At 42.1% G+C, this 27,064-nt stretch overlaps 1 protein-coding gene and 1 long non-coding RNA gene across 4 annotated transcripts in view; one reads left to right on the plus strand and one right to left on the minus strand.

The window, feature by feature from the left end:
- Positions 1-468: 468 nt before the first annotated feature.
- MACROH2A1 (macroH2A.1 histone) overlaps positions 469-27,064 on the minus strand; it is a 49,176-nt gene continuing 22,580 nt past the window's right edge. For 2 of the 3 annotated variants that reach the window (XM_080996319.1, XM_080996320.1), the window contains exons 3-9: positions 16,812-16,918; positions 16,375-16,572; positions 14,586-14,693; positions 10,487-10,586; positions 4,376-4,465; positions 3,588-3,762; positions 469-1,155 (exon numbers count right to left, since the gene is read on the minus strand). In XM_080996319.1, the coding sequence (XP_080852445.1) occupies positions 990-1,155; positions 3,588-3,762; positions 4,376-4,465; positions 10,487-10,586; positions 14,586-14,693; positions 16,375-16,572; positions 16,812-16,918 (944 nt within the window). In that variant the 3' untranslated portion in view covers positions 469-989. Of the gene's footprint in view, positions 1,156-3,587; positions 3,763-4,375; positions 4,466-8,549; positions 8,641-10,486; positions 10,587-14,585; positions 14,694-16,374; positions 16,573-16,811; positions 16,919-27,064 lie in introns of all 3 variants that reach the window. The other variant, XM_080996321.1, reaches the window with a different exon arrangement.
- On the plus strand, positions 14,700-21,172 carry LOC308471987. The gene is made up of 2 exons (XR_013983230.1): positions 14,700-15,760; positions 20,723-21,172. It is a non-coding gene; the product is annotated as an uncharacterized lncRNA (long non-coding RNA).

Raw genomic sequence — 27,064 nt, forward strand, 5'->3', positions numbered from 1 at the left:
TTTTTATGTTCTTAACTCTTAAATTACATTCTCTGATTGTTCTTGAAGTTTTCCAAAATGCCCAACATTCTAGCACACTTTTTGCTAAATTTGGGGTGTGCAAAAACCAATTTGCCACCGGCTAGCTGCCTGGGTGGCTCTAGCAAAGCTTTCTGAATGTGTAACGGAGGTCAAGGAGGCAGCAAGGCAAACATGGAAGCCAGACCTGAAACAAAAATGTCTCACGGCCCAAAAGGAAGTGAATCCTCTTGGAACAAGGGCCATAGAATATTGGAAACTAATGCAGAATAACCCTGTGGATGTTTTTGCACATTTACATAATAAGAGCTAAATCAATTAGTACTTGATTAGTAATTATTTATATTGAAAGACAAGTGCATTGTTTGTTCATTCAAGTTCACATCGGACAGCTGTTGGTGCGTATTTGTCAGAGGCTTGCAACCCATTAACTCAGAACACACCAACGAGAACATTTTAAACATTTTACTAAATCAATTCACACAAATCCCAAATTGCAATTATAATTAAGGGCAACAGGGTTCTTTTCTCCTCAGATCCATCATCGGGACAAGACGTAAACACAAATAAGATGTGTAGCATCTTTTCTTCTTCTTTTAAAAAAACGAGAAAGGAACGCCACTTGATAAAAGCACCACAACACAGTTACAAAATAGGGTCTGCCGGTTTCTTCCACAATTAACAGACTATGTACTGCTAACAACTTCTGCATCAATCTGTACTTCATTAAAATAAAACTATAAAATCTCCTAGATTACACTAAATTCAGACAATGCCTGGAATACAGTGCATCAACAGCAGTAATGCCAACTATCAGTGCCAACATAAAAACATTTTAGAAAGTCAAAAAAGCCCTACCTCTATTCCCCTAGATGAGCAAAATTTAAAATAAGGGCCGCTCTGTCTCACAATGAGGAATAAAGAATTGGAGGGGGAGGGGCAAGGAGGCAGGGACTCTTTGCTTTCACAACTTAGTTGGCATCTAACTTGGCCATTTCTTGCACATAAATCCCTATACTCTCACTGTCAAAGAGCACAAAATAGACGGTCTTGATTGAAGAGGACATTGTTGACACAAAATAGCTGGAAATGGCTTTCAGGATCAGCTGGGCAGCAGTCTGTTTTGGGAAACCATTCCTATTAGGAGAAAATAGGGAGAAAGAAAAAAGATAACGTTGGCTCAATAAGCTTGCCGTTTGCAACACCATACTTTCCAAAGAACACTTATTTGCCATATATATTACCAAATTGTAACCAGGCTTCTATAGCAGGATGCCTAGGTTGCAAGTCCTAGGGGGAAAGTCTGATGACTAAAAGACATGGGTCTGATGTCAAGATTCACTGAGTGCCAAATTAGATGAGATGCTATTCATACAATTAGCAAAGACAAAAAATGGGCATTTTGAAGTGCAAGATCCCCCAACAGGGATCAGATCCCTAGTGTGGCAGATTGGTTTGTTTTTTAAATCATTGACATCCCTGGATTCCTCCCCATTGGCATGCTTAATATTTACATTGGTGTATTGATCAGGACCACAGTGGGAGGAGGGAAAGGGTTAAAGCCCACAGTGTGGTGCCAGGGTCCTATCATTTGCTTCTAATAAGCCACTCATGCAATTGCAAACTGCACAAATGGCATTGCATCTAGTGTGCCCCACAGAAACTTGCAGAAGTATATATCGTTTATGCAGATGCAATGTTAATTTTAACTCAAGCTTTGTTAGATTACCTCTGAAACATTTCAACCTGTATTTGTATATTCTAGGAGAAAAATGAATTCTTGGTCGTCCTAATAGGGATATCTCAATAAGGCAGGCTCATGTTACAGTTTTACAGAACTGCTTCTCACTCGTACGGAGATGTGTGTATGTGGTTATGGGCGAACAGCCATACCTGTGTCAATGTGTGATTGGGATAGGGTATTGGGGGAGACAGACACTAAAATGAAAACCAGATATTATTTAATGCTGAAATTTTGCACTAAAAGAAGGTCTGATATTGAAATCTGAACTACCCATAGTAATTATTTTTTAGTTCTGGTATACAGAACTTTACAACTATTTTTTCCAGAGATCTCTTACACATTTGGTCTAGATAAGTTAGCTCCAGTATACTACAGCATCTGGCAGACTAACTGCTATAAATGGTCTAATCCTCCCACTATCCTGTTGAAAAGGGAGTATCGATCTATCTCATGCCCATGTAAACCCATTTTTCAGTCATAAACATGAATGGGGCTGTTTATGAAGGTTTAATGAGGAGTGTCTGCTTGACAGATGCCTGTCCCAGAACCCGTGCTGGCTCAGAGAGAAAATGCTAGCCTTAGAAACTGTTCCTGTTTTAAAATAGGTTTGTTACTTCCTAAAACTTGTAAACTGAAATAGCAAGATGGGCATGTCATGCTTTGAAGGAACGCACTTGTCATTGAAAGTGACCTCTGTCATTTAAATATTAAACTTCTCTTCCATCACACACTACTAAACACTGTCTCCTTTTCCTATTGTTTTAAAGTTGAGACCTTCATGCCCCTCCGCACTTGATAGAATTTGGTCAAAACAGCTCTGTGAAGGAGCCAATGATAGGAAGGGCCGTAATTCAACAGGAGAGCATCTGCTTTCTATGTAGATCCCTGGTTCAAACCTTGGCATCTCTAGGTAGGGTTTGGCATGTCCTGACTGAAGCCCTAAACAGCTGCATTGCTGAGCTAATGGTCTGACTCAGTGTAAGACAACATCCTACGCTAAGATGAGTCAACCTTTGAAAAGTAGCCTATTCCCTTGAAAAAATGCTAGTGTTGGCACCACCCATCAAGCAAACAGTACAGCGCCATTTTTCAGATTGCAGTACCTCTTCAAATGTGTTTTTGCCATATTTGCCATCTATGCATTCTTTTAATATTGTTATTTTGGCTCCTGCCTAAAGTGAAAAAGCTCTTTCAGCCTGCACTTCCAAGACTGACCAGCCAGTCTTGAAAGTGGGCAGGAACAAGAGATACAGAGTGTTTGGAAAACGCTTTCACAGTTCTGGAATGGGTGAATGCAAAACTAGCTTTCTTCCACTGCTGCTTACTGGGAGGGAGACTGGAGGGAAGGGAAAGAAGCACTCTCCTGAAAAACCAGCTTTCCCCAAGCTAGTTATTTTTGATTGCCACTTCTTCTGTCTCCAACCAGCATAGATAGTGGCCAGGGGTGACGAGAGAGGTATCCCAAAAGATCCAGAGGTCAGCATGTTGTGGAAAGTTGACATCTATCATTCACACATTACTTTATAACAAGGAGCACGCAGCAAAACATACCTGCCACCTGCCTTGAACTCTGGAAGAAGTCACCAGTAGCAGAGATGGTCCAACAAGTATTTCCCCTCATGGAATATATCTGGACTCAGGATTCTCAAGCCACATTCCCTCCCCAGCCACACCCACATCTCTCACAGTCCCTGCTTTGCACCCATCTTAAATGTTTTTGCCTGGCTGGATTAAGAGGATGGCAGAACACAAAGGTGCATAAAGCCCAAAGCAAAACAAAACCACCCCAAATCTGATAGGGTTTTGTTTAACAGGCCAGCCTTACCTGCCACTTCCAATAGAAGGAAACGCAATTGACTTCAGCTTCTTCTCATCTGCCAGAGCCAAGCAGTTCTTCACTGTCTTCTCCAATAGCTCCTCGCATTTGTCTGCACCCCAACTGGGGCTATTGCAATGGATCACAAACTTAGCAGGCAATCCATGGCCTGCACTGACGACAGCTGGTTGGAAAAGGAAAGTTAAGTATGGCTTACTTCAAGCTTCTCAACGTTTTGAAAAATGCAAATGTGACTGAACTAGTGAAGCATGTATATAGTTACTACTTTAATCCTTAAATTCCAGTGGACTGAATGGAACTACGTGAACGGCAGTTCTCCATGGTCAACTCCCATCTGAGCACATGGTTGTGAAACACATGACTTAATTACCTCCCCCCACTTTAAAATTGGGTACAACACAACATCCCCTGTAGGTTCAATTGCTGATACTCAGTCAGCCTCCCTCAGTCTGGTGCCCTCCCAAGGTTTTGGCCTACAACTCCCATCAGCCCCATCCAATGTTGGATGGGACCAATGGGAGTTACTGTCCACAACACCAGGTTGGAAAAAGCTGTTCTAGAATGTCTAAGTGCCCATGTGTTTCTAATATCTTTAAACCCTGATGCCCACGTGAGCATAGAATCCTGAATAAATGCACATACTACGGATAGGTTAAAACTATGTACACAGGTAACTCTTCCATAATGAATTTCTGCAAAGGCCAACTGGGAGTCTATGATACACACATTTCACTCACACTCCCCCCACCCCGATTTCTCAGGGATTTAAACTGCACCTCCAGCTGTGTCCAATGGCCCGTTCTTTTTGCGAAGTTCGACCACGGCCTCCAGGAATTCTTTTCCGCCTTTCTTCTCCAAAGTGCTCCCTGCACAAGGATAGAGTTGTGACTGTTCCGCATCCAAGAGAGAGCATTCATCACTTCAGGCAATTACATGGCATAATTTCTCCGAGCAAAAAGATTTTGGGGACTGCAAAGTAAGATCTAAACCTTTGGGGACGAGTCCAGAATAACTATTCTCTCCCTCTCTTTCTCTCTGTTGTTGTTTTTTTAAGATCACCCTCCCACACATTTTCATTCTGTCTGAAAGTATTTTCTGATGCAATTCTCAATGTCGGCCAGCAGGGCGGTGACATCCCTAGCGCCTTCGTCTGCACCAGGCAACAGACAATGTTCCAGAGAACATGCTCATTCAGCGCCACTCGATCGATGTACCAACTTTTTCCCTTAGAGGGCGAGATCCCCTTTCTGACACAGATTGCTTTAAAGACAAGTTTGCCATAAGAAGAACTTGAAACTCACCTCATCTTCATCCCTGACCCCAACAGATGGCCCCCGGGAGTGAAACAGTCTTGTGAGTGCAGCGAGCTGCTTTACTTGACAACTGCCCAGCTTGTTGAACCACCTTTAACCAAGAGGAAGAGCCTCAGTAATAAGGAGATTCTCTAGGGAACATATCCCTCTGCTGAATCGCTTAACTGCGGCTAAAGAAGCTTGACAAAAGCTGCTCTTGTGTAGGACGGGAGCTGCACAATTTCAATTACAGCCTGAGGTTTGCACAAAGGCAGTCCACCACTAAATGGTTTAGATCTTATTTTGCAGCTTTTACTTTAACACAGAAGAAATATAAAGTAGCTCAAAAAAAATATGTTTTTTTTCCTAATTATAAGCACCCAAACCACAGTGCATTTTGCTTAAAGGTCGTACAAGTAGCAAGGCAAGGAAACGATGACATTGGGTTCTGGATTGAGAAAGATGCTTGGCAAACTGATTCCTGCAGCCTAATTGTAAACATATTTACTTGGGAAGTAAAATGCTTCTTTCAGTGGAACTTTCAAGTGCTCAGGGTCATAGGCTGTGGTATTAAGGATGCAACCCTACACACACTTACTACTGAACTCTGCAAGGCTTACACCCAAGTAAACATGCATAGGATTGGGCTGTTAGTATTAAAAGCCACAATGCTGCCATACTTTGTGAAATGAATTAACTTTAGTCATACAGACAAGGGGACTGCAGTTTCTGATGGAAGTGCACACATTGTATGCTCAGTGAAATACTTTCGGATTTGGGATTGTGCCTCAAAAGAAGAGTTCTGCATACGCTACTGAAGATGTGTTATGTTTTGCTTGACGACACAGACTAATCTTATCAGACTTCTAACAAGGTATTAATTCATTTTATTCTACTTCGTAAAGAATATGGAACAAGTTTCAGCTCAGAGGTTTATGGTATTCTCTTAAGAGATAATTAAAGGTAAAGGGGCCCCTGACCATTAGGTCCAGCCATGACTGACTCTGGGGTTGCAGCGCTCATCTCGCTTTATTGGGTGAGGGAGCCGGCGTACAGCTTCCGGGTCATGTGGTCAGTATGACTAAGCCACTTCTGGCAAACCAGAGCAGCGCACAGAAACGCCGTTTACCTTCCCGCTGGAGCAGTACCTATTTATCTACTTGCACTTAGACATGCTTTCGAACTGCTAGGTTGGCAGGAGCAGGGACCGAGCAACGGGAACTCACCCCGTTGCGGGGATTCGAACCGCTGACGTTCTGATCGGCAAGTCCTAGGCGCTATGGTTTAACCCACAGCGCCACCCGCGTCCAGGTTTTGCCCTATAAGAAGGCTCTAATCTAAGTTTCATTAAATGGTTTTTGTCAAGTTTGGGTTTGATTATTGAATCTTGCATTTATTGAGCTCCATCTATGGATTGTTTAAACACTGATTAATAGCATTCGGGAGAACAGATATTTGTTCTTCCTTTAAATTGCTTATACCTTTGCCTGTGTGCATACGTTTATCAATTATATGTATTAGCATTAGAGATGTAAAAGTCAAATGGCACTGCCACAGTGGTTAAAAGCAGTGCTTTTTCAGGGGGTACTCAAGGATACACAGTACTGGAATGTCTTGGGGGGGGGCTTTAAAAGTTTTTTGGGGGGGCTTAAAAAAACTCACTTCAAGGCGAGTATGAGCACCTGTTTTTCTAGGAGGGGGGAAGCACTGGTTGAAAGTATTATAATAAATAATTAGAAATCGGCTGCGTTTTAATGATTTATTCAGATCTGCTAACCCTGATAAACATTTTTGTTTATGGTGTTACTTTAAAATGGAGAAGGAACATTTAAACTGGAAAGGCATGCCCTACCTGTACTGTACCACTGCTGGTTAGTTGCACTTAAGAAATGGGAATAGTGTATTAACTCTTTACACTACATTAGCTTCGCACCTTGCAGCTAAATGGTTCCTTACTCATCACAGGCATAAATGTATGTGTTACTTCCACAGAATAAAGTCATTATTTCATGCTGACAAAGCAGGCATTGGCAAAATGGTGACTACAGGCTATGCAGAAATTCAAGTCTGCAAAATTGTTGCACTATTTCCCCAAAATATAATGTGGTTAGAAGGCCTTTATGGATAAAAGTTAATCATTTGAAGCTAAGCATGTGTGCACTTCTGTTCTTCCTTCCAGCAGTCAAAGGGAATTCGAAGATTGTGTGCTACTGAATGATACAACCCAGGTTCCCCATCCACAACTAGAGACTTGACATGAAGGTATATCTTCATTATAGGTTGTCATATTTCAAAAAGCAAAATTCCTGACACCCAAAGAGTTTTTTTGGTTTTTTTTTAAGGAAACCACCAAAAATTGTTGAACTTTTTCTTTTTTTTTAAGAAAGCCACCTAACCCCAAAATAGTGATTTTCAGTTTTTTGGGCTGCTTCCGCTGCTTTTTCCATCACAATGCCATACACCTTTTTCCATACACAATGCCATAGACCAACTTAGTCTCATTTGGATCCCAATGAAATAATAACTAACTATTCACATTGATTTCAGTGGGAATAGGCATTACTAACTTAGCTGAGCCTATTATTTAGGATGCATTTTTGCCTATGCTGTTCCATGTGCAATTTTGTAAGCCAGTTAGGACCACATGTCACATGGCCCTTGGAGCGTGTGGAAAGAGCAGTATCAGAAATAGGGCCCAGCAGGCTAATGAAAAATTGCAGGGTTTCTAAAGCAGCAAGCTTGCCAGTTAAGTGAGGATGGCTTCCTAAAAAAATGTGTAAAGGTGTGCTTTTTGTACCTGAAAAATCAGGCATCTGCCTAATGAGACAAGAAACAGAATCTTTTGAGTATTTTGTGGACCCCCTCTACATACCTCTTTTAAAAAGCATGTGGGAAATTTAGTGAGTTAAATGGGCCTTCAAGAGTGCTTTAAATTGACTACACCAGTGGAACTGTACACCCCTCCCCCAATAATTATGGGTAGTTGTGATGAATGTGTCTTAAAGATCTCCAATTCTGTTATTAAAAAGATAAAGGGACCCCTGACCATTAGGTCCAGTCGTGGCCGACTCTGGGGTTGTGGCACTCATCTCGCTTTATTGGCCAAGGGAGCCGACGTACAGTTTCTGGGTCATGTGGCCAGCATGACTAAGCTGCCTCTGGCGAACCAGAGCAGTGCACAGAAACGCCGTTTATCCTCCCGCCGGAGCGGTACCTATTTATCTACTTGCACTGGCATGCTTTCGAACCGCTAGGTTGGCAGGAGCAGGGACCGAGGAACGGGAGCTCACCCCGTCATGGGGATTCGAACCGCCAACCTTCTGATCGGCAAGTCCTAGGCTTATGTGGTTTAACCCACAGCACCACCCGCGTCCCTCAATTCTGTTATTAGTGAGAGCCTATTTCCTCCCTCTTCCATAATATTAACCTCAATGTGCTTTGCACAGGAAAACAAAGCCAGTGAGGCGAAGTGATGGTCCAGGCCTTGATTGGACAGGCATCTTGCATTTAACCAATTTGGCCCTGACTTTACTCGGTACAGGGCAGGACTGCTGGAAGTGAGAAAAGAATGCCGATCCGCAGGGCAGGGGCAAGCTTGTTGCTGCTGATTGGTTCATGCATACACATACAAACTCTGCGGCACCGAACTCTCCATTACCTACTTCACCACCGGTGTAGAAGTCAGAGTTTGTCGGGTGAACGACAGCATCACTGTCGATCGTGGCAATGTCAGCCTGAACAACTTGCAACTACAACAGGTAAACAAATGTGCATCAACCATGTTGGTCAAAGACCCAAAACAGGATCTACATTTCCTCGTTATCCTACCTTTGGGCTTCAAAATGTGTGCCATTAACAATAACAACCAAACCCCAAAAATCTTTGTACAGGTGTATGCGAAGAAAAGGGGGAAATGTAAGGAGGAAGCAGAGAAGTATCAAATACATCAACTTTAGCAGCTGACCAACAGGACAAGGACAAGGCAAGCGTTTCAGCATGTGTCAACAGCAGCTACAACCTTCTTGACTTTGCCGAAACCTGTGAAACTGGAATCTTACGGAATGTGGTAACAACATCCAATACCTGGATAATCCAGCCCAACAAAACAACTAGCTTCTCCAGTTTGATGATTATTTGCATTTTTCTGTACACAACTACCTAGACATATTGGGGGGTAAGCCATGATCCAGTCGACTTATGCGGGTCTCTTGAAAATACTGAGTTGCTGAATTTCCCCGAAGTCCCCCAATGGGACTAAGGCTGCAATCCTATATACACTTACCTGGGCATAAGCCCCACTGAATTCAATGGGAATTATTTCCGAGTAGACATGTATAGGATTGTGTTATGAAAGTGCTTAACTTTGGTTGGATGGTGCCTGTCGTAAAACTTGTCTGAAATTAGAAACGTGTGTGTGTGTGTGTGTTTTAATTTACAGCCTAAGACCACATTATTTGAAGTTATGATAAAATTTATTCTTTAATATTTTATAATCTGTTCATCACTTTCACTTCGATAATTTGTTTAAATTTCAAAGATAAGAAAAAACACAAAGTATTTTAGGTGAAGATTGGTCTAAGTAAAACTTTCTTGTGTCCTCTGTCTACTGATGCACATACTAGCATTGAGAAAAATCATCAGGTTGTCAAAATCAAATTCACTGTTTCATTAAGAAATTATTAAAAACTTGTGGAATCATTAAAAACAGTAATCTCCTCCTCTGCACACAGCAAAATAAGGCAGGTGCCAACTCTGCAGTGTTTCTAGCGCCTCCTGGAGATATATTTATTCACACAGGCCTTCACTGGTCATTGACATCTGGTCATTTTAAATGTAGTCTGTGCTGTATTTATTGGCTTTTAATATTTTTTTAAAAAGTATTAGTATTTATGTGTTGTTAACTGTCTGGGTTTTTTTTTAAAAAAAGAACAAAGTGTTGTATACTGACCTAAAAGCAATTAAGGTAAACATAAGCTATTGCACCCTTCCCCAACGTAGTACCCTGCAGATGTTCTGGATTACATGTCTCTGCTTGTTGGGAGTTGTAGTTTAAAACACCTACACCAGGTTAGGGAAGATTGAGCTACTCCACAAAACCACGTAGATTATTATTATTAAATGTATGTCCTTTGAACGACAAGACAACTTTCTTTTTGAGCAAAGCATTTTTTAAAAATACAGGTAGTGTCAACAATGTATGATTAAAATAATATTTGTTTATAACTGAACAAGAAGCTGATTGAATTAAAAGCAGGGAAGGAAGCAGGGGAGCATATTAGGTCATTATCTCTCACTATCAGTTTCTATCCCTACCTACTTCAATGAAAAGAATAATCAGAATGGAGAAACTACTTATTTTGATGACGGATATTTAACCGTTTTAGCTCCCAAAGAATCCATATACGAAACATCCCCAAAAGAACCAACAGTCACATTTGATTATTATGGAACAATAAGTTAATGAGTCACATATAATAATCCACCCTTTTATGTATTTTGAGGCTTTCAAAATCTTGCATTTATTACATGAGAGTAGTGTGAGCATTCCATAATTTCCATGTGACTGTTAGTTATGGCAGCCCATTCCCCATTTACCTAGATCATCTTTAAGGTCAATGTCAGCATTGGTGGGATTGATAATGGCCTCCACTTCGAAGCCGGCTAAATTACTGATTTCACTGTGAATAAGGTTCAGCTGAAAAGAAAAGCATGAGGTGGGAAATAACGACAGGACAGTTGGGAAATCACAGAGAAGCTGTAGAAAAGTAAGACTTGCAACGCAGGTGGGGGTGGCATCACTGCAAACAAAGGTGCAGAAATAAATGGCAGGTTAACTGGTAAACAAACAAAATGGAATATGCTTCAAACTCCAGACTCGGACATGATTCTGTACATGGGAAGGAAGCACTTGTGTCAGGTCAGAGCTTTAACTTGCCAAGCTTTGATGCCTGATGGGGATGAGCTGGCAAGATGCTGGGATGCCCAGTCCCTAGCACCTCTGCTGGCTTCCTACCGGGCAGTAGTGGATGTTGGGGCACTAGTGCTTTCTTCAACTCTGATTGGTCATGTCATGACTGCCTAGAGGGGTAAAGCAGCAGTGAGGCTGGTGTGGTGCAAACCCCCTGGCAGGACTGCTGGATTCTCTCTGCTAGTGTGTTTGCACCACCCTGGTTTCGCCTCTCTCCCTCTGCCCCCAAATAAGTAGCAGCAACCAACCTGAGGTCTGCTGAGCGGTGGCATCCCACCCCACTACCTGCTACTGCAACCACAGGAAGTTACCAGCAATCATTTTACATGGCATGTATCTGATCTGCTTACAATGACATGCAACCAACGGACATTTTGGTTCACTGTTGCATATGGTGGGTAGGGAAGAGAAGGGATGGTTTTGCATGTGTGTGTAATTTCAATAAGGATATATCTTAAGGCTGCACTGCTCTCTTATCTGGGAATCAAGCCTCAATGAACCCAGTGTGCAATGGGCACATAAACTCTCTATAAATGGGTAACCAAAATAAGACAATGTCCCCTTTCTACTTGGCAGGATGCTGCAGGAGACCAAGTATAAGAGCTTTCACACGAGTCAGTTTGGTAGGGAAGCCCCCACCAAGTAAAGTGAGGTGGGTGGCTGCTAGGGAGAGAGCCTTGTCAGTGGTGGCACCCCCCAGTTATGGAATGTCCTCCCTACAAGAGTCTTTCCTGGTGCCTTCTTGATGGTATTTTCAGAATAATCTTTCAGGTGAAGCCTTTTAAAAAAAACCTTCCTGGGATTAAATCTTCAAATGGGAATGTTTATGTGGCATAGGCTCCCAATTTTGTACTTTTAAAAATCCCTACATGATTTGTACCTTACATTCTTTGGAGCAGGGAACTCTTTTGGCTCCATGGGCCAGATCCATATCAGGAACTGCCTTGCGGGCCAAATTTGACACAAAGCCATTGTGAGTCACATGATTGACAGGTGGGGAGGGCCACCCACCTGTCAAAGTCCCCTCTTGTATTACTACTTATTCCAATTTATTTTTTTTGTCAATGTGAAGTGAGAAAAATAAAATAGCCGTTTTTCAAATGCAAACAAAATACAAAGTGCCAAAAAGCATTGACATGCTGTGGGGAGCAGCCCAGCCTTCAAAGTGGAAGTAAGGAGTCAACTGAAATGAAGGGAGCAGTGCAGATGGAGAATCAGAATACAGGCTTGGGAGTCAGAGATGTGTGTGCAAAAATTATTCCTGCAGTTTTCGAATGTAAGATATGTATTTATTCTGAATTGGAATGAATTATGCCAAGGCCTGTTTTTAAACAGAATCTATGGGAATTACTTCATGCACTTATAATAATTTCTATGTTTTCTCATACTCTACTGTTGGAGTCTTGCATTGGGACAACCGGTGTTGGCAGAGAGAGAGCAAAAATCAGACATTGAATGAAGATACTTCATGTTGCTAACTTGTGAGAATTCCCAAGGGACTCAATTTCTTAATATATTCATAGACCAGCCTGTTGTAACCAGAACTAAATGTAGTTTTTAATGTGTGGCAGATGAAGCTTGACAAAGTACTAAAATAATATTTTCTTCAGTAGAACAAAAAAACACGCAGGTAACAGACATACAAAATATCAACAAATACAAAATGTTAGCATTTCTCAGTGCAAATCCCTAAACCTTCTCCATTTCCAAATGAAAAACATGACTTTGGAGGTTAGATGCACATATAAACATGCCTTCCAAGCCACTTTCTTCACTGGGGAAAGGGACTATTAATCAATATGAAATAATAATTAGCTAGAAGAAAGCGCGCCCCTGGTAAGACAGCAAAAGGAACATATCATTTTGTGATTTATGTAACTGAACATGTAACACCCCACTTTAAAGCATTTTCTCACTGTAACACAGACATACAATCAAGTTTCTGAAGGGTGTTTCTGAAACCTTTCCTGAGTGTTTTGGTTCATGCAATAAGAACGGATCTACATGATATTACAAGGCAATTGCAGGGTTTCCAATTCTGCATTTGCCTCTTAACTTTTAACGCAGGAGGGATAGGCCTTTGTGGAGGTGGCTGGGAAGGGGAGCTGCTTAACCCTTCTCCCACCACTGATTTTTCCTTCCAATCACTGTCCAAAATTTTTTCCTCCTCTGCATGGGCATTTCCAGTATTAGGAGTTAGCTCGAATGTGTGTGGAATACTTTGGAGGATGCTTGCAGGAGACTCAGCAGATGGAAGAAGGGTTAAGTGATCTCACTGCAAATGCCTCCAACCCTGCAAAAATCTCTAAATTATCATTAACTGGCAACCATGCTTGGAAAACACATATTGCACGCCAGCTAAATTGTAAGGCATATTGGAATGAAAGACCACAAACGTATTTACTGAATTAATTAGTGCAATGCCACCTGGCATTTTTCTCCAAAATTTAATTTACTGGGGCCGTATCAACAGGGCCTTACAGACATAGATGACTATATAGCAAAGCCATTTCATTTTCAGCACAAGTTCGCTAAAACAAGTACGCTGTCATGTGCAGATGCTTTTTAAATCACAGAACATGCTGTTGCCTTCAACTAGGAGGCTAAGTGTGCTCCTCTGGTGACCACCTGCATCCAGGGATGTCAGCATCAGTCATTATCACTATTAACCTTGTTGGCTAGGCACATAGCTTCGTCTATTTATTTATTCCTCCCTCTCCTTCACTAGTCAGCCTTTTCACATCTATCCAAAACTCCACCACCAGAATTCTTTACTTTGCTGATTCCATGATGCCCCTTTTAAAGCTCTCTATAGCATCTGTCTACAATATATTTCTCCTTTTCTTTCCCATTACACCTTTCCCCCATGTCCTCAGCTCCTTCCCCTCTACTACTACCAACCACTCAGAGGTTTCTTGCTGGGCACCATGGAGGGGATTCAACGTAGTGCTAAGATGAATAGATTTCCATCTTGCCCGATAGCTCTCCCTTCCCTTCCCCTCACACACTCTTCTGGGGGGTTTTCCTGATCCTGCAGAGCAGATTTTGGGAAGGAGCAGGGAAGCCTCGTTGCACCCATTTCCCCTTCCTGGCTCCCTAGCATGGCTCCCTGAACTTTTATGTGTTACCACTTCTTCCTCCCCCTTCATATTGCTACTGAAACCCCATATTTTCTGTGAGGCCTTTGGCTTAACCCCTGAATCCCCATTCATGCCTGTAACTACATTTTTAATTACGTGCGGCCGCATTTGCCCATAGTCATCCATTGCTATCTTCATGTCTCCTTCTCCTTCTCCTGTTTGTCTACATTTAGACAGTAATCTTTTTTGGACTCCCCCCTCCTTTTCTCTCCCTCACCCCCCAACACTTGGTGCTATGTGTACTGTAGAAACAATGAGTGCAATCTTCAAAAATATATATATAAGATTCCATTGTTTCCAAGAGGATAGTTGACCAGATGTGTTAATCACAGCAGGTGGGGGAGAATGGGGAAATTGGGTGTGTGCCAAGCCATTGAAGAAGCAAGGAAGTCCCTCCTACGTAATACTGTGTGTTGCACCCAACTAACTTCTACACAGAGTAAACCCAATGAAATTGAGAAGCCTAAGTGTGCCAGCTTACCAGCTTCAGTGGGTCTGCTCTGAGCAGGACAAGCACTGGATGCAATCCTGTATATCTATTTAGCTATGTACTATTAAAAACTGTGAACATATTGCACAAACCTACCTTCTGCCCAAGGAATAGACTTTTTGTAGAAAGGACGGTGAAGCCATCTGTCGGGGTGCCTTCTGTTGTGCTGTCAGCGCTTGCTGATTTGCTGACTTCTCCCTGTTTCTTCTCAGTCAAAATCAACCAAGCAATCAGTTAGCAAAATCCACAATTAAACAGACCAACGCAGCACAACTAATCATATGCTCATGAAGTACATGCATACTACTCTATTGCAGCTACTCCACAGAGGGAACAAGTTTGCAAAGCCCCCACTGCTAGACTAGACACATGCTAGATGTATTCACAAATTTTAGATACAAATAAAACTTCTCACTGTGTTGGTACTCCATACGCTTTACTATACGGAATGTGTTTTACCATCCATCTAGCAATGCGAGGGGGAATCTGTCTCCAACACATCTCAGCTGAGTGACTCTCGTATAGCTAAAACAATACTCTTGATTGGATTCCTCTAAAGGTGTGATGTCAAAGGCAAATCCATGTTGTGTTTGCTTCTTCCCCAAAGGTATAAGCAACAAAGGATACTTTTATTTGTGTAAATTTCCTTTGCATGAAGAAGGCCCCAGGTTCAGTCCCAGGCAGGGCTGGGAAAAGATTCCTATCTGAGTGGTGAGCCACTGCCAGTGAAGTTAGATGGCTCAAGAAGGCAACTTCTTACGTTTCCATGTATATTTGGATAGCTGTTGAAGAATTCTGCTTTTGTAATCATGGTATAAAGCAGGAGCGGATAACCTTTTGGTCCCAGTGGGCCAGATCTTTATATCCTGCTGCCCTGTAGGGCAGGCCAGTGGGACTACCCACCTCTCAGTCATCTGATGTCATAATGATGTCAGCTGACTGGCAAGTGGATTGTCCTGCTCACCAGTCAACATTGGCCTGTAGGGTTGCAGGGGAGGAGGGAGAGAGCAACCAAGCAGGTTGAACTCCCTGTGCACCAGCTGACGTGTGTGAAGATCAATGCTGCTTTCTGCAGGGTTTGGGTGCACCAGCAAGTTCTCTGTGGGAAACTTGCTTGCATACCTGAACCAAGCAGGGCTGACCTCCTCACCCATCAGCTGAGACAAAGGGAGTTCAAGCCAGACTTCTGCAGCGATTGGCTGCATGAGAAACCAATGCAGCCACATCTCTACCTGCCACTGATCTAGCATAAGACGTCAAGTGTGGGGCAGGTAGGCATGGCTTGGGGGAAGCAGCTTGGCGGACCAAATGCGGCCTGCAGCCAGAGGTTCCCCATTCCTGTTAGAAAGGGTACATTAGGAAGCTAAATGTTTTAGAATCTATAATGTGCTCACCTTCACCTCCACAGAATGACCAAACGGTATATGGCCCACTGCTCTCTATAGCATGTCATCCGTAACATTTATAAGGCGGAAGTGGCTTGCCAGGAGGGGAGATAGAGCTACTCTATCAGGTGGGTTGTTGCTGCTTACCAGGAAAGAGAGAGGGAGAGGAGAGGTGCAGGGGAGGTCAGCATGGGGCAAATAGGCCAGAAGGCACACTGGATTGGCTCCACCAGCACATATTCATGATGCCAACCTCTCCACTGCCTCTCCCTCCCACCCAGTAAGCAACTGGGACCCAACTGCCAGGAAGCTAGCACAGCAACTCCACCTCACCTGGCAGGCTGCTTCGGCAACTAGCTAGGGTCGGATCAAGTGTCATCCAGACAGCTAGAAATAATCCATGTTATACACAAGCACTAACTTTGTCTCATGAAGCACAATGAGGTTTGCTTCCAGCTAAACCAACGTAGAACTGGGCTGTAGAAGAAATGGAAGCATACCTTAGACTTTCTTGCTCCTTTCTTGCCACCCGTTTTCTTTGTTGTGGTTTTCTTCTGTGATGGAGATTTTGCCTTTTTCGCCGGCGGCGGAGTGATGATCGCTTCCAGTTTTCCTTTCGATCCCCGTTTCTTCGCCAACAATTCTGGGTGAATATTTGGTAATACACCGCCACTGGCTATGGTGACGCCTTTCAACAGCTTAAATGGAAACGGAACAAACAGGCAATGCTGAATGGCTTTGAAAGTGGGAGAAACCAGGCGCCTCGCCACCAGAGGCAAGGGAAATGCACAGAGGTGGGAGCAGGGAGATTATGTGACAATTTCAACCTGAAGAGTTGCTGATACATTTCCCATTCATGTAAACCACTCCTTATATTCTGAATTACGACTTTGGGTGAAGAAGAGAAAGGAAAGACTCAAAAGGGAAATCTTTTTACCTGATTTAATTCCTCGTCATTTGCTACAGCCAACAGGATATGTCTAGGTGTGACACGACCCTTCTTGTTGTCCCGTGCGGCATTTCCAGCCAATTCAAGAATTTCCGCTGTCAAGGAAGAGAAGACTTTCTCAATTCAAAACAAAAGAAAAACACCTGGCCTTTGTTTGGTGACTAAGGGGACGAAGTAGCATATAGCTGATTTTCTAGCAGTTGACAAAAGGTATGCAGCCACCTGACTCTCCAAGTATCTCGTGGTCGCAAACCACAGTATTATTTGCCTGATAGTAGATTGTAATCATAGATACACAACCCTGGCTCCGTTATTAATCCTCCAGATTTATAAAAAAGAATTTATGTACAAAACTAAACCTGTCTCACAACAGGATCAAGACAGCATTTCTTCTTTGCCTTTGCAACATTTCAGAGGGTTTTCCTGTGTTTTGTCATAATTTTGGGGCCAAAATTTCATGGTCAGGCATGCATTAGAAATTTCCCAGTAGGAATCAATTAAAACTGTCAACTCATTATGCGAACGCTCACCTAACAAACAATTTCCTGAGAATGCATTGCATTTGGACAGCAAAACATGCATGTGGAATCTGCCAGCCTATATGACAGCCTATTTATTCTGATGACAAACTAAAAGATAACAAACCAATATAAGAGAAATTATTTATTGGGAACTAAGGAAAGACCTAATACATAACTATTTGTCTGGTGTGTGTTGTATTTATTTTTTTTAATCCATCTTTGGGTCCAGATAATTTTTGCACAATGTTCCAGATTTTCAAACCAGAAGTACTATTGTTTTTTAACCTAACTGAAATACAGAAACAACTATGGATATTTTCATGTTTTAATACATATTCTGTGCATCTTGGGTAGTCTGTTTTGCCTACTTATTAGGAGTCTACCATGCAGTCATACATAAAAAATATCAAGTGGCATGAGTGTTATTTAATCATTTATTCTTTAACAGATAAAAACAGATTACATGTGTAACATGCACCCGCTTTGGGGAATATGTAGGGAGGGCAATAATTTCTAGTGAAAAAAAGAAAACAATTAAACTATAGTTTGCATGATATAAAGGATTAGCTTCAGTACGTATACTAGCTAAGCTGACCTTTATAATATTCCTGTGATAAGCCTGTTATGACACTTACTGGAAAACCTTTGACTACAGCAACAGATGTATTTTTATCAATGATATTAAGAATTGTTCAGTGTCATATTTCTAAAAGATGCGGTACTGAGAGAGTATTTTGTTTCTCTAGGTTGATGACTTAACACGATTCCACACATGTGTGGCTAAATTTTTTTTATGACAGACCAACTTTTAATTTAAAAACCTGGAAAGTTAATTCAATATTGAATGTCATTCTGTGAGGCGCTATTAATGCTCACAGCATCCCTGCGCGTTGAATATTCAGGGTCAAGTCACTTGTCATAATTCCAGACAAGGCAGCGAAATTGTTTTGCTATTATCACCTCCTGCCTGGAATTGTAACACATGAATCAGCCCTAAGGCCGTGTATTATAGGAGCTAAACACCTGCAGTGGTACAGATGCTGGAATACTCCAAGGAACCCACTTCTGCTCCTTTTCTCACCTGCGTCCAATAGGACTCTGCTACCGTAAGCCAAGTGGTCTCCAAGGTCAAGGAGGAACGAAAACACAATCCTTTATGTTTGATAGCATATTAACAACTGGGCAGATCTTAGGGCTTGGGAGTACTTGGGAGTACCCTGCTAGGTCAGCATGTGCTGATGAGGTCCTGTGTACTAGTTTGTGAATTGATGCGTGCCCATCATTCACTGGCTGCAGCTTCAAGTGACAACTTGCCTATGCAAATGGTGAGCAGCAAATCAATCTTTCAGTTCATTGGCTCGCGCCAACTCAAACACAATATTTTTCAAGAGAGGCAGTTCAAACATTTAACCGTGAGTCATCAAGCACCCTCTTGGGGAGGGAAGGAATAATAATTATTCAGCGTTGCTGTAAGGATTTCAGTGGGGGAGATCTTGGACCAGTCACTGTCTCTCAGCCTAATGTACAGTGGTACCTCAGGTTACATACGCTTTAGGTTACAGACGCTTCAGGTTACAGACTCCGCTAACCCAGAAATAGTGCTTCAGGTTAAGAACTTTGCTTCAGGATGAGAACAGAAATCATGCTCCGGCGGCGCAGCAGCAGCAGGAGGCCTCATTAGCTAAAGTGGTGCTTCAGGTTAAGAACAGTTTAAGGTTAAGAACGGACCTCTGGAACGAATTAAGTACTTAACCCAAGGTACCACTGTACCTTACAGCATTGCTGCAAGGAGAAAATGGAGGGAGGACGGACCATGTACACCCCAAGAGCAGGTCTGAGGGGAAGGATTTGCTGAACCAACAAACTGAACTGGAATACAAAAAAGGGAGGCGTGAGGAGGTCCGGGAAACAAGCTAATGAAAAATAAGTAATGGAAAGATTGAGTTGTTTTTAACTATTTTTATTTTGTATTTTTCTTTTTTCTATTTTTATTTTGTAATATCTTGAAAATTTCAATAAATATCTTATAAAAAATAAAATTAAAAAAAAGCAGGTCTGAGGGCCCGGGTTTTTATTGGGACAACAGCAAATGGGTGGAGTTTCAATATCTAATACCCCAGTCATGGAGCTGTTAACCCCAGAGGAAAAGCTCTCATGGCGCTAATTGTCTAGCAACATTACAGTACATTTCTTCCTTGGAAGGAGACTTCTCTCCAAGTTCATCTTGAGCCCAGCAAGGTCACTGGAGGGGTAAATACCTTAATCCTGAGCATCCAATCCTATTCCTCTCATATACAGAAAAGATGAAGCTAAACTCAGAAGTTCTCACTCAGGATTCATCATGCCCCCCTCCTCTGGAGGACAGAGCTATAATATAATAAACTATGTGTACAGGTCAGAGATGGAATATCCAGGCATGGAATATTGGTTAATATGGCATCCCTTGCCAGCAAGCCAAATCCACAGTGTGCAGCAAGAAGTACTGATGAGACAGAGTGAGGCTCTGAGGGAACTAAGAGGCTGCAGAAAAGAACTGGAAAAGCAACTCCACCAGCTTTGGGAAGGCAGATTGATCTTATCCTGACAACATACATTTGGGACCGCTAAAACGATGAGGACCTCGTCTTCCCTCTGCTTCAAGCAGGCCCCGCAATATATACGAGAGTATTTTATTATTAGCAATTCCTCTCACAGACTAGACTCATTGAAATCAATGACCCCAAATTAGTCAAGTACAGTCTTTCCTTGGAAGTTGAATGCCTTGCAGGTTGAATGTTTTGGCTCCCAAACACAAACCTGGACATGATTGTTTCCGGTTTGTGAACGTTCTTTGGAACCCAAACGTCTGTCGTGACCTCCGGGGCTTCCACTGGCTGCAGGAGCTTCCTGTAGCCAATTGGAAGCTGTGCCTTGGTTTCTGAAACATTTTGGAAGTCAAACGGACTTCTGGAATGGATTCCGTGTGACTTCCAAGGTACGACTGTATGTTAATTTCAGTGGGGACAAACACTGTATTTATTATGCACTAGTAACAAATTTGCCTTTTTTACTCTTGACATCTGATACAACTACAGTGGTACCTCGGGTTACATACGCTTCAGGTTACAGACTCTGCTAGCCCAAAAATAGTGCTTCAGGTTAAGAACTTTGCTTCTGGATGAGAACAGAAATTGTGCTCCGGCGGCGCGGCAGCAGCAGGAGGCCCCATTAGCTAAAGTGGTGCTTCATGTTAAGAACAGTTTCAGGTTAAGAATGGATCTCTGGAACAAATTAAGTACTTAACCTGAGGTACCACTGTATACAGAGAAGTCTGTGTTAAGTGTTGCTCTTCAATATCTGAAAGGAACATTTTATTTGTCCTTTATCTGTCTCTTTCAGGGGACACCTGTTTTTGAAAAGCATGAAGTTTTTCTCCATGGGCAGGAAGCAATTTTGAAAGCCCTGTTTCCTAATGGCCCTTCAGGGAAGTCTACGCACCCCACTTCCTTTTCAGACTCGGGAAGAAAGTGTGGTTTAAGAGGAAGGGTAGAAGCTTGTGAAGAACAGAAAGAAGTAAAATGAGGAGCGCAGAGGGAGAAGCATTATGTTCTGCGCACTCAGGCTGCTGTTCTGCATTTAGCTTGCAGCAAAACTCATTGAGCTCAATGGGGCTTACGTCTCAGTAGGTGTGCACAGGATTGTGTGGTCACGCACACGCTCCATTTTAAGGGTCCTTGAGTAGCACTTTCACAGCTAGCTCGAGGAGTTCCGCCTGGCGTTCTGATTTTAAAAAGCCCTGCCCAACAAATGCCCCTTTTCTGTAATTAAACCAAAGTTGAACTGCAGCAATCATGGCGGAACTTTTAATGTGCACAAAGAATTTCCAGTGAGATCCCTCATCCACAATAAACAAGCAAACAAACAACCCTTTTTTTGGGGGGGGGGGCAAATAAACACAATGTAGCAGGGCCTCTTTACGGATGCTTTAAAACAGAAGAGCCAATGTGGTCCCCCTCCAGATGCTGTTAGACCTCCCCTGTCTCTACTCATTGGCCATGCTGGCTGAAGCTGCTGAAAATTGGCCTCTCCTGCTTTAAACCATTTTTACCTAGCATAGATATGAACATAACTGATCAGCTTCACAGAAAACACTTAAAAATATTAAGCGTCCAATGTGAAAATTCTTGAGGAACTATTAAAGGTAAAGGGACCCCTGACCATTAGGTCCAGTTGTGGCTGACTCTGGGGTTGCGGCGCTCATCTCACTTTATTGGCCGAGGGAGCTGGCGTTTGTCCGCAGACAGCTTCCGGGTCATGTGGCCAGCATGACTAAGCCACTTCTGGTGAACCAGAGCAGCACACGGAAACGCCGTTTACCTTCCCGCCAGAGCGGTACCTATTTATCTACTTGCACTTAGACATGCTTTCGAACTGCTAGGTTGGCAGAAGCTGGGACCGAACAACGGGAGCTCACCCCGTTGCGGGGATTCGAACTGCTGACCTTCTGATCGGCAAGTCCTAGGCTCTGTGGTTTAGCCCACAGCGCTACCCGTGACCCTTGAGGAACTATTACGCAGGTTTTAATATCATCAAAACTGATTTGGAGCAAATGTCATATCCCTTTCATGCACACACATAGAAATCATTTATAGTCCAATCTGTTGTGTGTAAAAAGAAGACATAAGATTCCAAATGTGCTTGATAGCTTCCCCATCCCCAGCATTTTGGACAAGGGAAAAAGTCCATGTAGTTGTCAGGTGTTCAAGACCTGGATTTTTGCTATGCAAATGTGAATATACCTGACAGCTCTGAACTCTAACTTCGTCCAAATGCTGATTAGCTTAATTTTATTTCCTCTTTTGGGGTAAAGATTTCATGTCTTGAGGAAAACCATTTCTCCTATTTCAAAACCTTTTGCCTTTCTCCACTTCAGTGAAATGAAGTCATAATGCTCAGAATTTAGTTGCTAACAGCTAACAGATGATATGTTAAGCAACAGCCAGCATTTTCAACAACAAAAAAACTTTCAACATGAGAAAAGGGGTTTCTGAAAAATGTGTGAAACTGAAACCTTGATCCAAAAGAAATCTGAGAAGCATCTCTGGAAACCAAAGGAGGGACATTGGTATAATCCCATTTAGAAATCCCAGGCAATGCCATTCTGACTCCAGGAGAAGGATTTCATCTATTTTATTTTAAAAAACAATCACACATTGTTCCATCAATGATTTACTGAATCCAGAACATTCTATTATTTTGAAAAATCTTAACCCAATCAGACTCAATCAACTATGATAGTTAGACTTCCCTACGTTCATTTTCTTGTACATTCCTTACAATCTTCCTTAATATCCTTGAAAGAGGACCACTTAACATTTCTTTTCCCTATGCACACTCCTCATAAAAACAAATAAATACGGGCCTTAGTCTTACAATTACAGATATTTGAAGAGGTTCAGTTCAGTTTTAGGATATTCATATGCTGGTAAACCTGTTTATCCAGTTAACTGCCCAACTACGTCAAATAACTGAAGGTTTTGTATTTATGCAATGTAATTTACATGGAACTATCAAAGCTGTTTAACAACTAGACCTTTTCGGGGGGGCGGGGTGTGTGTGTCTCAAAGTCAGCACTGTTCTTCCTATCATTCATACTCAATCCGCAAACTACCCCACTTTTTTTATAGGAGTCTCAAGCTGTGCTCCTATCAGAGTGCCAAGTGAATCACTGCCATGCTATAGCCATGTTTGCTCTGAAGTAAATCATACACTGCATTCAATGGGGCTTTCTCTCTTAACAGGTTAGCTTAGGACCACAGCCTCCATAAGTAATCTAAAGAACACAATCTACAAGAGCTGAGCAGAAACTGAATTCAAATGGAAGTGCAATCTGCTTTTGGTGCCTGCTAACAGGAAGCCCAAGCCATCTTGATATTTTCATACCGAGCATCCTGTGTTCACTTGCTCTCTGCATATGTGTGTGTATATATAAAATGGTGTTTCCTTTGCCTACCAGTTTACACTTCACTGTTACTCTTAACAGTTTACACATGCTTCTCCCCCTACTTTTAAATGCATTTAAACATGATTAGTCTAAGCAATGCCAGATGTTGCTTGCGCTAATGCAGCGTATATGGTTTGGCTCGACTGGTTTACAACTCAGGACAAGTCCAGCGCCTTGGATTATGCTCTGATTTTTAGGGACATTTGTTATAAACCTGCATTTACACAAACTGGATGCCCGCCATGCCATCCACCCACCCACCTCTTGCATATGAATACAAAGAGAGACAAACTAAAAGGATAACCTGGCATTTAATAATACAGTGTTGCAGATGGCTCTCCTTTCTTTGTGCTGGAGCAGCTGAAAAAGTTTGCAGGGAGTGCTGTGTTTGCTTATTAAAATGTACAGTGGTACCTCGGGTTACATACGCTTCAGGTTACATACGCTTCAGGTTACAGACTCCGCTAACCCAGAAATAGTACCTCGGGTTAAGAACTTTGCTTCAGGATGAGAACAGAAATCGTGCTCCGGGGGCGCAGCGGCGGCAGAAGGCCCCATTAGCTAAAGTGGTACCTCAGGTTAAGAACAGTTTCAGGTTAAGAACGGACCTCCGGAATGAATTAAGTACTTAACCTGAGGTACCACTGTATCTTGTGCACATTAACACGTGAAGACAACATTTATGTATGGCACACACTGTCCCCCAACCTAATGCCAACTCTTAAGAGACACGTGTTTTAATCTGTGGAGGCCAAATCGGTTCTGATACTGAACAAAAAGTGTCACCTCATTTGTTATGCACTCTGAGGGCAGTTAATCTCTATCTCAAACATTTACACCACCTGAATCTGTCAACAACGCTACAGGAAGGACTACCAATTTTAAATTTCCAAATACTACAACTGATGCTGGACCATAAAGAAGGCTGAATTGATGCTTTTGAATTATGGTGCTGGAGGAGACTCTTGAGAGTCCCATGGACTGCAAGAAGATCAAACCTCTCCATTCTTAAGGAAATCAGCCCTGAGTGCTCACTGGAAGGACAGATCGTCAAGCTGAGGCTCCAATACTTTGGCCACCTCATGAGAAGAGAAGACTCCCTGGAAAAGACCCTGATGTTGGGAAAGATTGAGGGCACAAGGAGAAGGGAACAGCAGAGGATGAGATGGTTGGACAGTGTTCTCGAAGCTACCAGGATGAGTTTGACCAAACTGCGGGAGGCAGTGGAAGACAGGAGTGCCTGGCGTGCTCTGGTCCATGGGGTCACGAAGAGTCGGACATGACTGAACGACTAAACAACAACAACTGATGCAAAAGTCCTAAGTGGTTCTTTGCTGGCATCGCTAACACTAGCCAAGACTAGGATAAGAGCACAGGAAGTGACAGGCCATTGGGCCACCTGGCTCAGTACTGTTGCCATTGACTGGTTTCAGGCAAAGGACCTTCCCATGCCTACCTGGAGATGCTGAAGTGTGACCCTTGACTGTCCAAGGCTCTTTGATTTCACAGAAGTAGTTGAGAGGCTATCTGCATCCCAACCACAGCTCCGTGATTTATTGCATAAAATTTATATACTGCTTGATTGTAAAAACGAACAAGCAAGCAAGCAAACAAACCGCAACATGGTTAATATGATGCATTTCTTATTTACATCAAGAGGGAGGGGGACTTTTGCCCATATTAGGTCCATATTTATGTCACAGTCTTAAAAACCTGTGTTGTTAGCAAAGGAGTAAATTCTGTTTTAAAAGTAGAATAATTTACAGTGCAAATTTATACATGCCGACTCTGAAGTAAGCCCTACTGAACTTAATGGGACTTGTTCCCAGATATTGAGCAGAATTTCAGCCTTAATCACAAGGCCTTTCTCTTTCACTGAATTTCTATTTCCAGAGATAAGGTTAAAGATAAACTACAGTATTGTACCACTCAGTCTAAATGTATTGATCTCTCTCTCTATATTTTTTGTTGTTTTTCAGTCTTGCTCAACCTGATTTTTCAATTTAGGGTAGGCTACACATACACACAAATCAAATGTGTAATGATATGCAGGAAATATGTCAAATGTTCCAAAGAATGCTGTCACTGTAATGGATTCTTCATTGTTTAAGAAACTTTTTGCTTCCTTTCCTTACCGTGCAGCCTATAAATAACACTCCGAACTTTGAAATCACATTCTATGAATCAAATTATTTTTATGGCAGATCACTGTGGCTACAGCCGCTGTCCTTTTAAAAAAAGCAGTGTGCACTAAAGTATATATATTTTAAGAAACAAACACGATTGTCGTTTGCCTTTAAATTATTACATTCCTTCTGAAAAGAAAGAAGAGTGGAATGGCACTTCCACATAATGAATTCTGACGGAAAACATGGCAAGCACTTGGGATAACTGGTTAACTGCACGTTACGTTCTTATTTTTCAGGCACTCAATGGCTTGGGACAGGTTTCCACACAGAAAATGAATCATGATTAAATAGCAAGCAAATGACTTGCTGGAGTATCTGAAACTCCACTCAGGGAATCTGGTGATGTCATAAAGCACGAGAACAAAGCATAAAAGTCACCAGAACACCCAAGAGAGAGTTATGGTCTGGAACTCTAAAAAAAAAAAGTGCATGTTTTAAATTTTACAAAATGAATGGATTGGCAATAAAATACAGTGGTGGAAAAATGTTAATGGAGAAAGCAGACATTTCAAGTTTTCGCCCTACCTGACTTTTTCTAGCTGTGGAACAATGTAAATCACAGCACCTTTTTTTAGGAGTGGGGTGTTATTGTATATCACCTGCTGTTTTATAAACTTCACTCTTTCCTAATTTGCTGTGGAATTATTTTTTTATGTAGAGCAGTCTATTGACAGAAATTCCCACAAGCTTCATTTCTGTCTACTATTTAAATTATGCCCATAAGCTTTCTAGCTCTTTTTCTGCATTAAGATAGATGGATAGACAGACAGACAGATAGATCGATAAATAGATAGATAAACTAGGCAGACTGAAAAAAAGATAGAAAATGTAGTGCATTCAGATTAAACAAATCTAATTAAACAGAAAAAGAAGATTCAAAACTGCAGACAGCATAAACCAAATTCAGAACCGCAAGATAATAAAATACTGCAGCGCAAGAAAATAAATAACTAACCTAGCAGGCCAAAAGCCTCTGGAAAAGGAAGGTCTTTGCAATTTATTACAAGGCCAACAACAAATGTGCTAAGAATTCCAGAGTCTGAGTGGTGCCACCACTGAGAAGACCGTCACCCATGTTCCCACAGTTGGTGGGGCACTGGGTTTGGACCCTTCCTGCAGGTATTACTCCACGGACAAGTTCAAAAATTCACAATATTACCACAGAATACCCTACAAGTGTTAAACTATGGTTGACTGTACTTGACTTGATAATCCAGGCCTTGCTTCAGCTGGGTTTAAACAGCACAAGTTGTCCCAGCCTCAACCAGTCCCCACATTCGAGTTTGTTAGTGCTAGTTTCAGGGTTATCTTCGATATTATGTCTTGTATCGAAATGCCAGAAAACGATGTTTTTGAAATGTGCTTGGGAAAATGGTGACTTGTTCAGCCTAAAAAGAGCTGACAAGAGACTTACATACATGACTGAAAAGTAATAAAAGGATCGTCTCTGGAGATGTCAGATGAAAAGTGAAGATAGGAGAAAACTGTTTATTAGATGACATAATGCCTTATTTTTTCTATGTCTGTTTTAATACCAAACAACAGGGA

The sequence above is a fragment of the Podarcis pityusensis genome (genome assembly GCF_964106645.2).
Source record: "Podarcis pityusensis genome assembly, chromosome: 2".
Classification (NCBI taxonomy): domain Eukaryota; kingdom Metazoa; phylum Chordata; class Lepidosauria; order Squamata; family Lacertidae; genus Podarcis; species Podarcis pityusensis.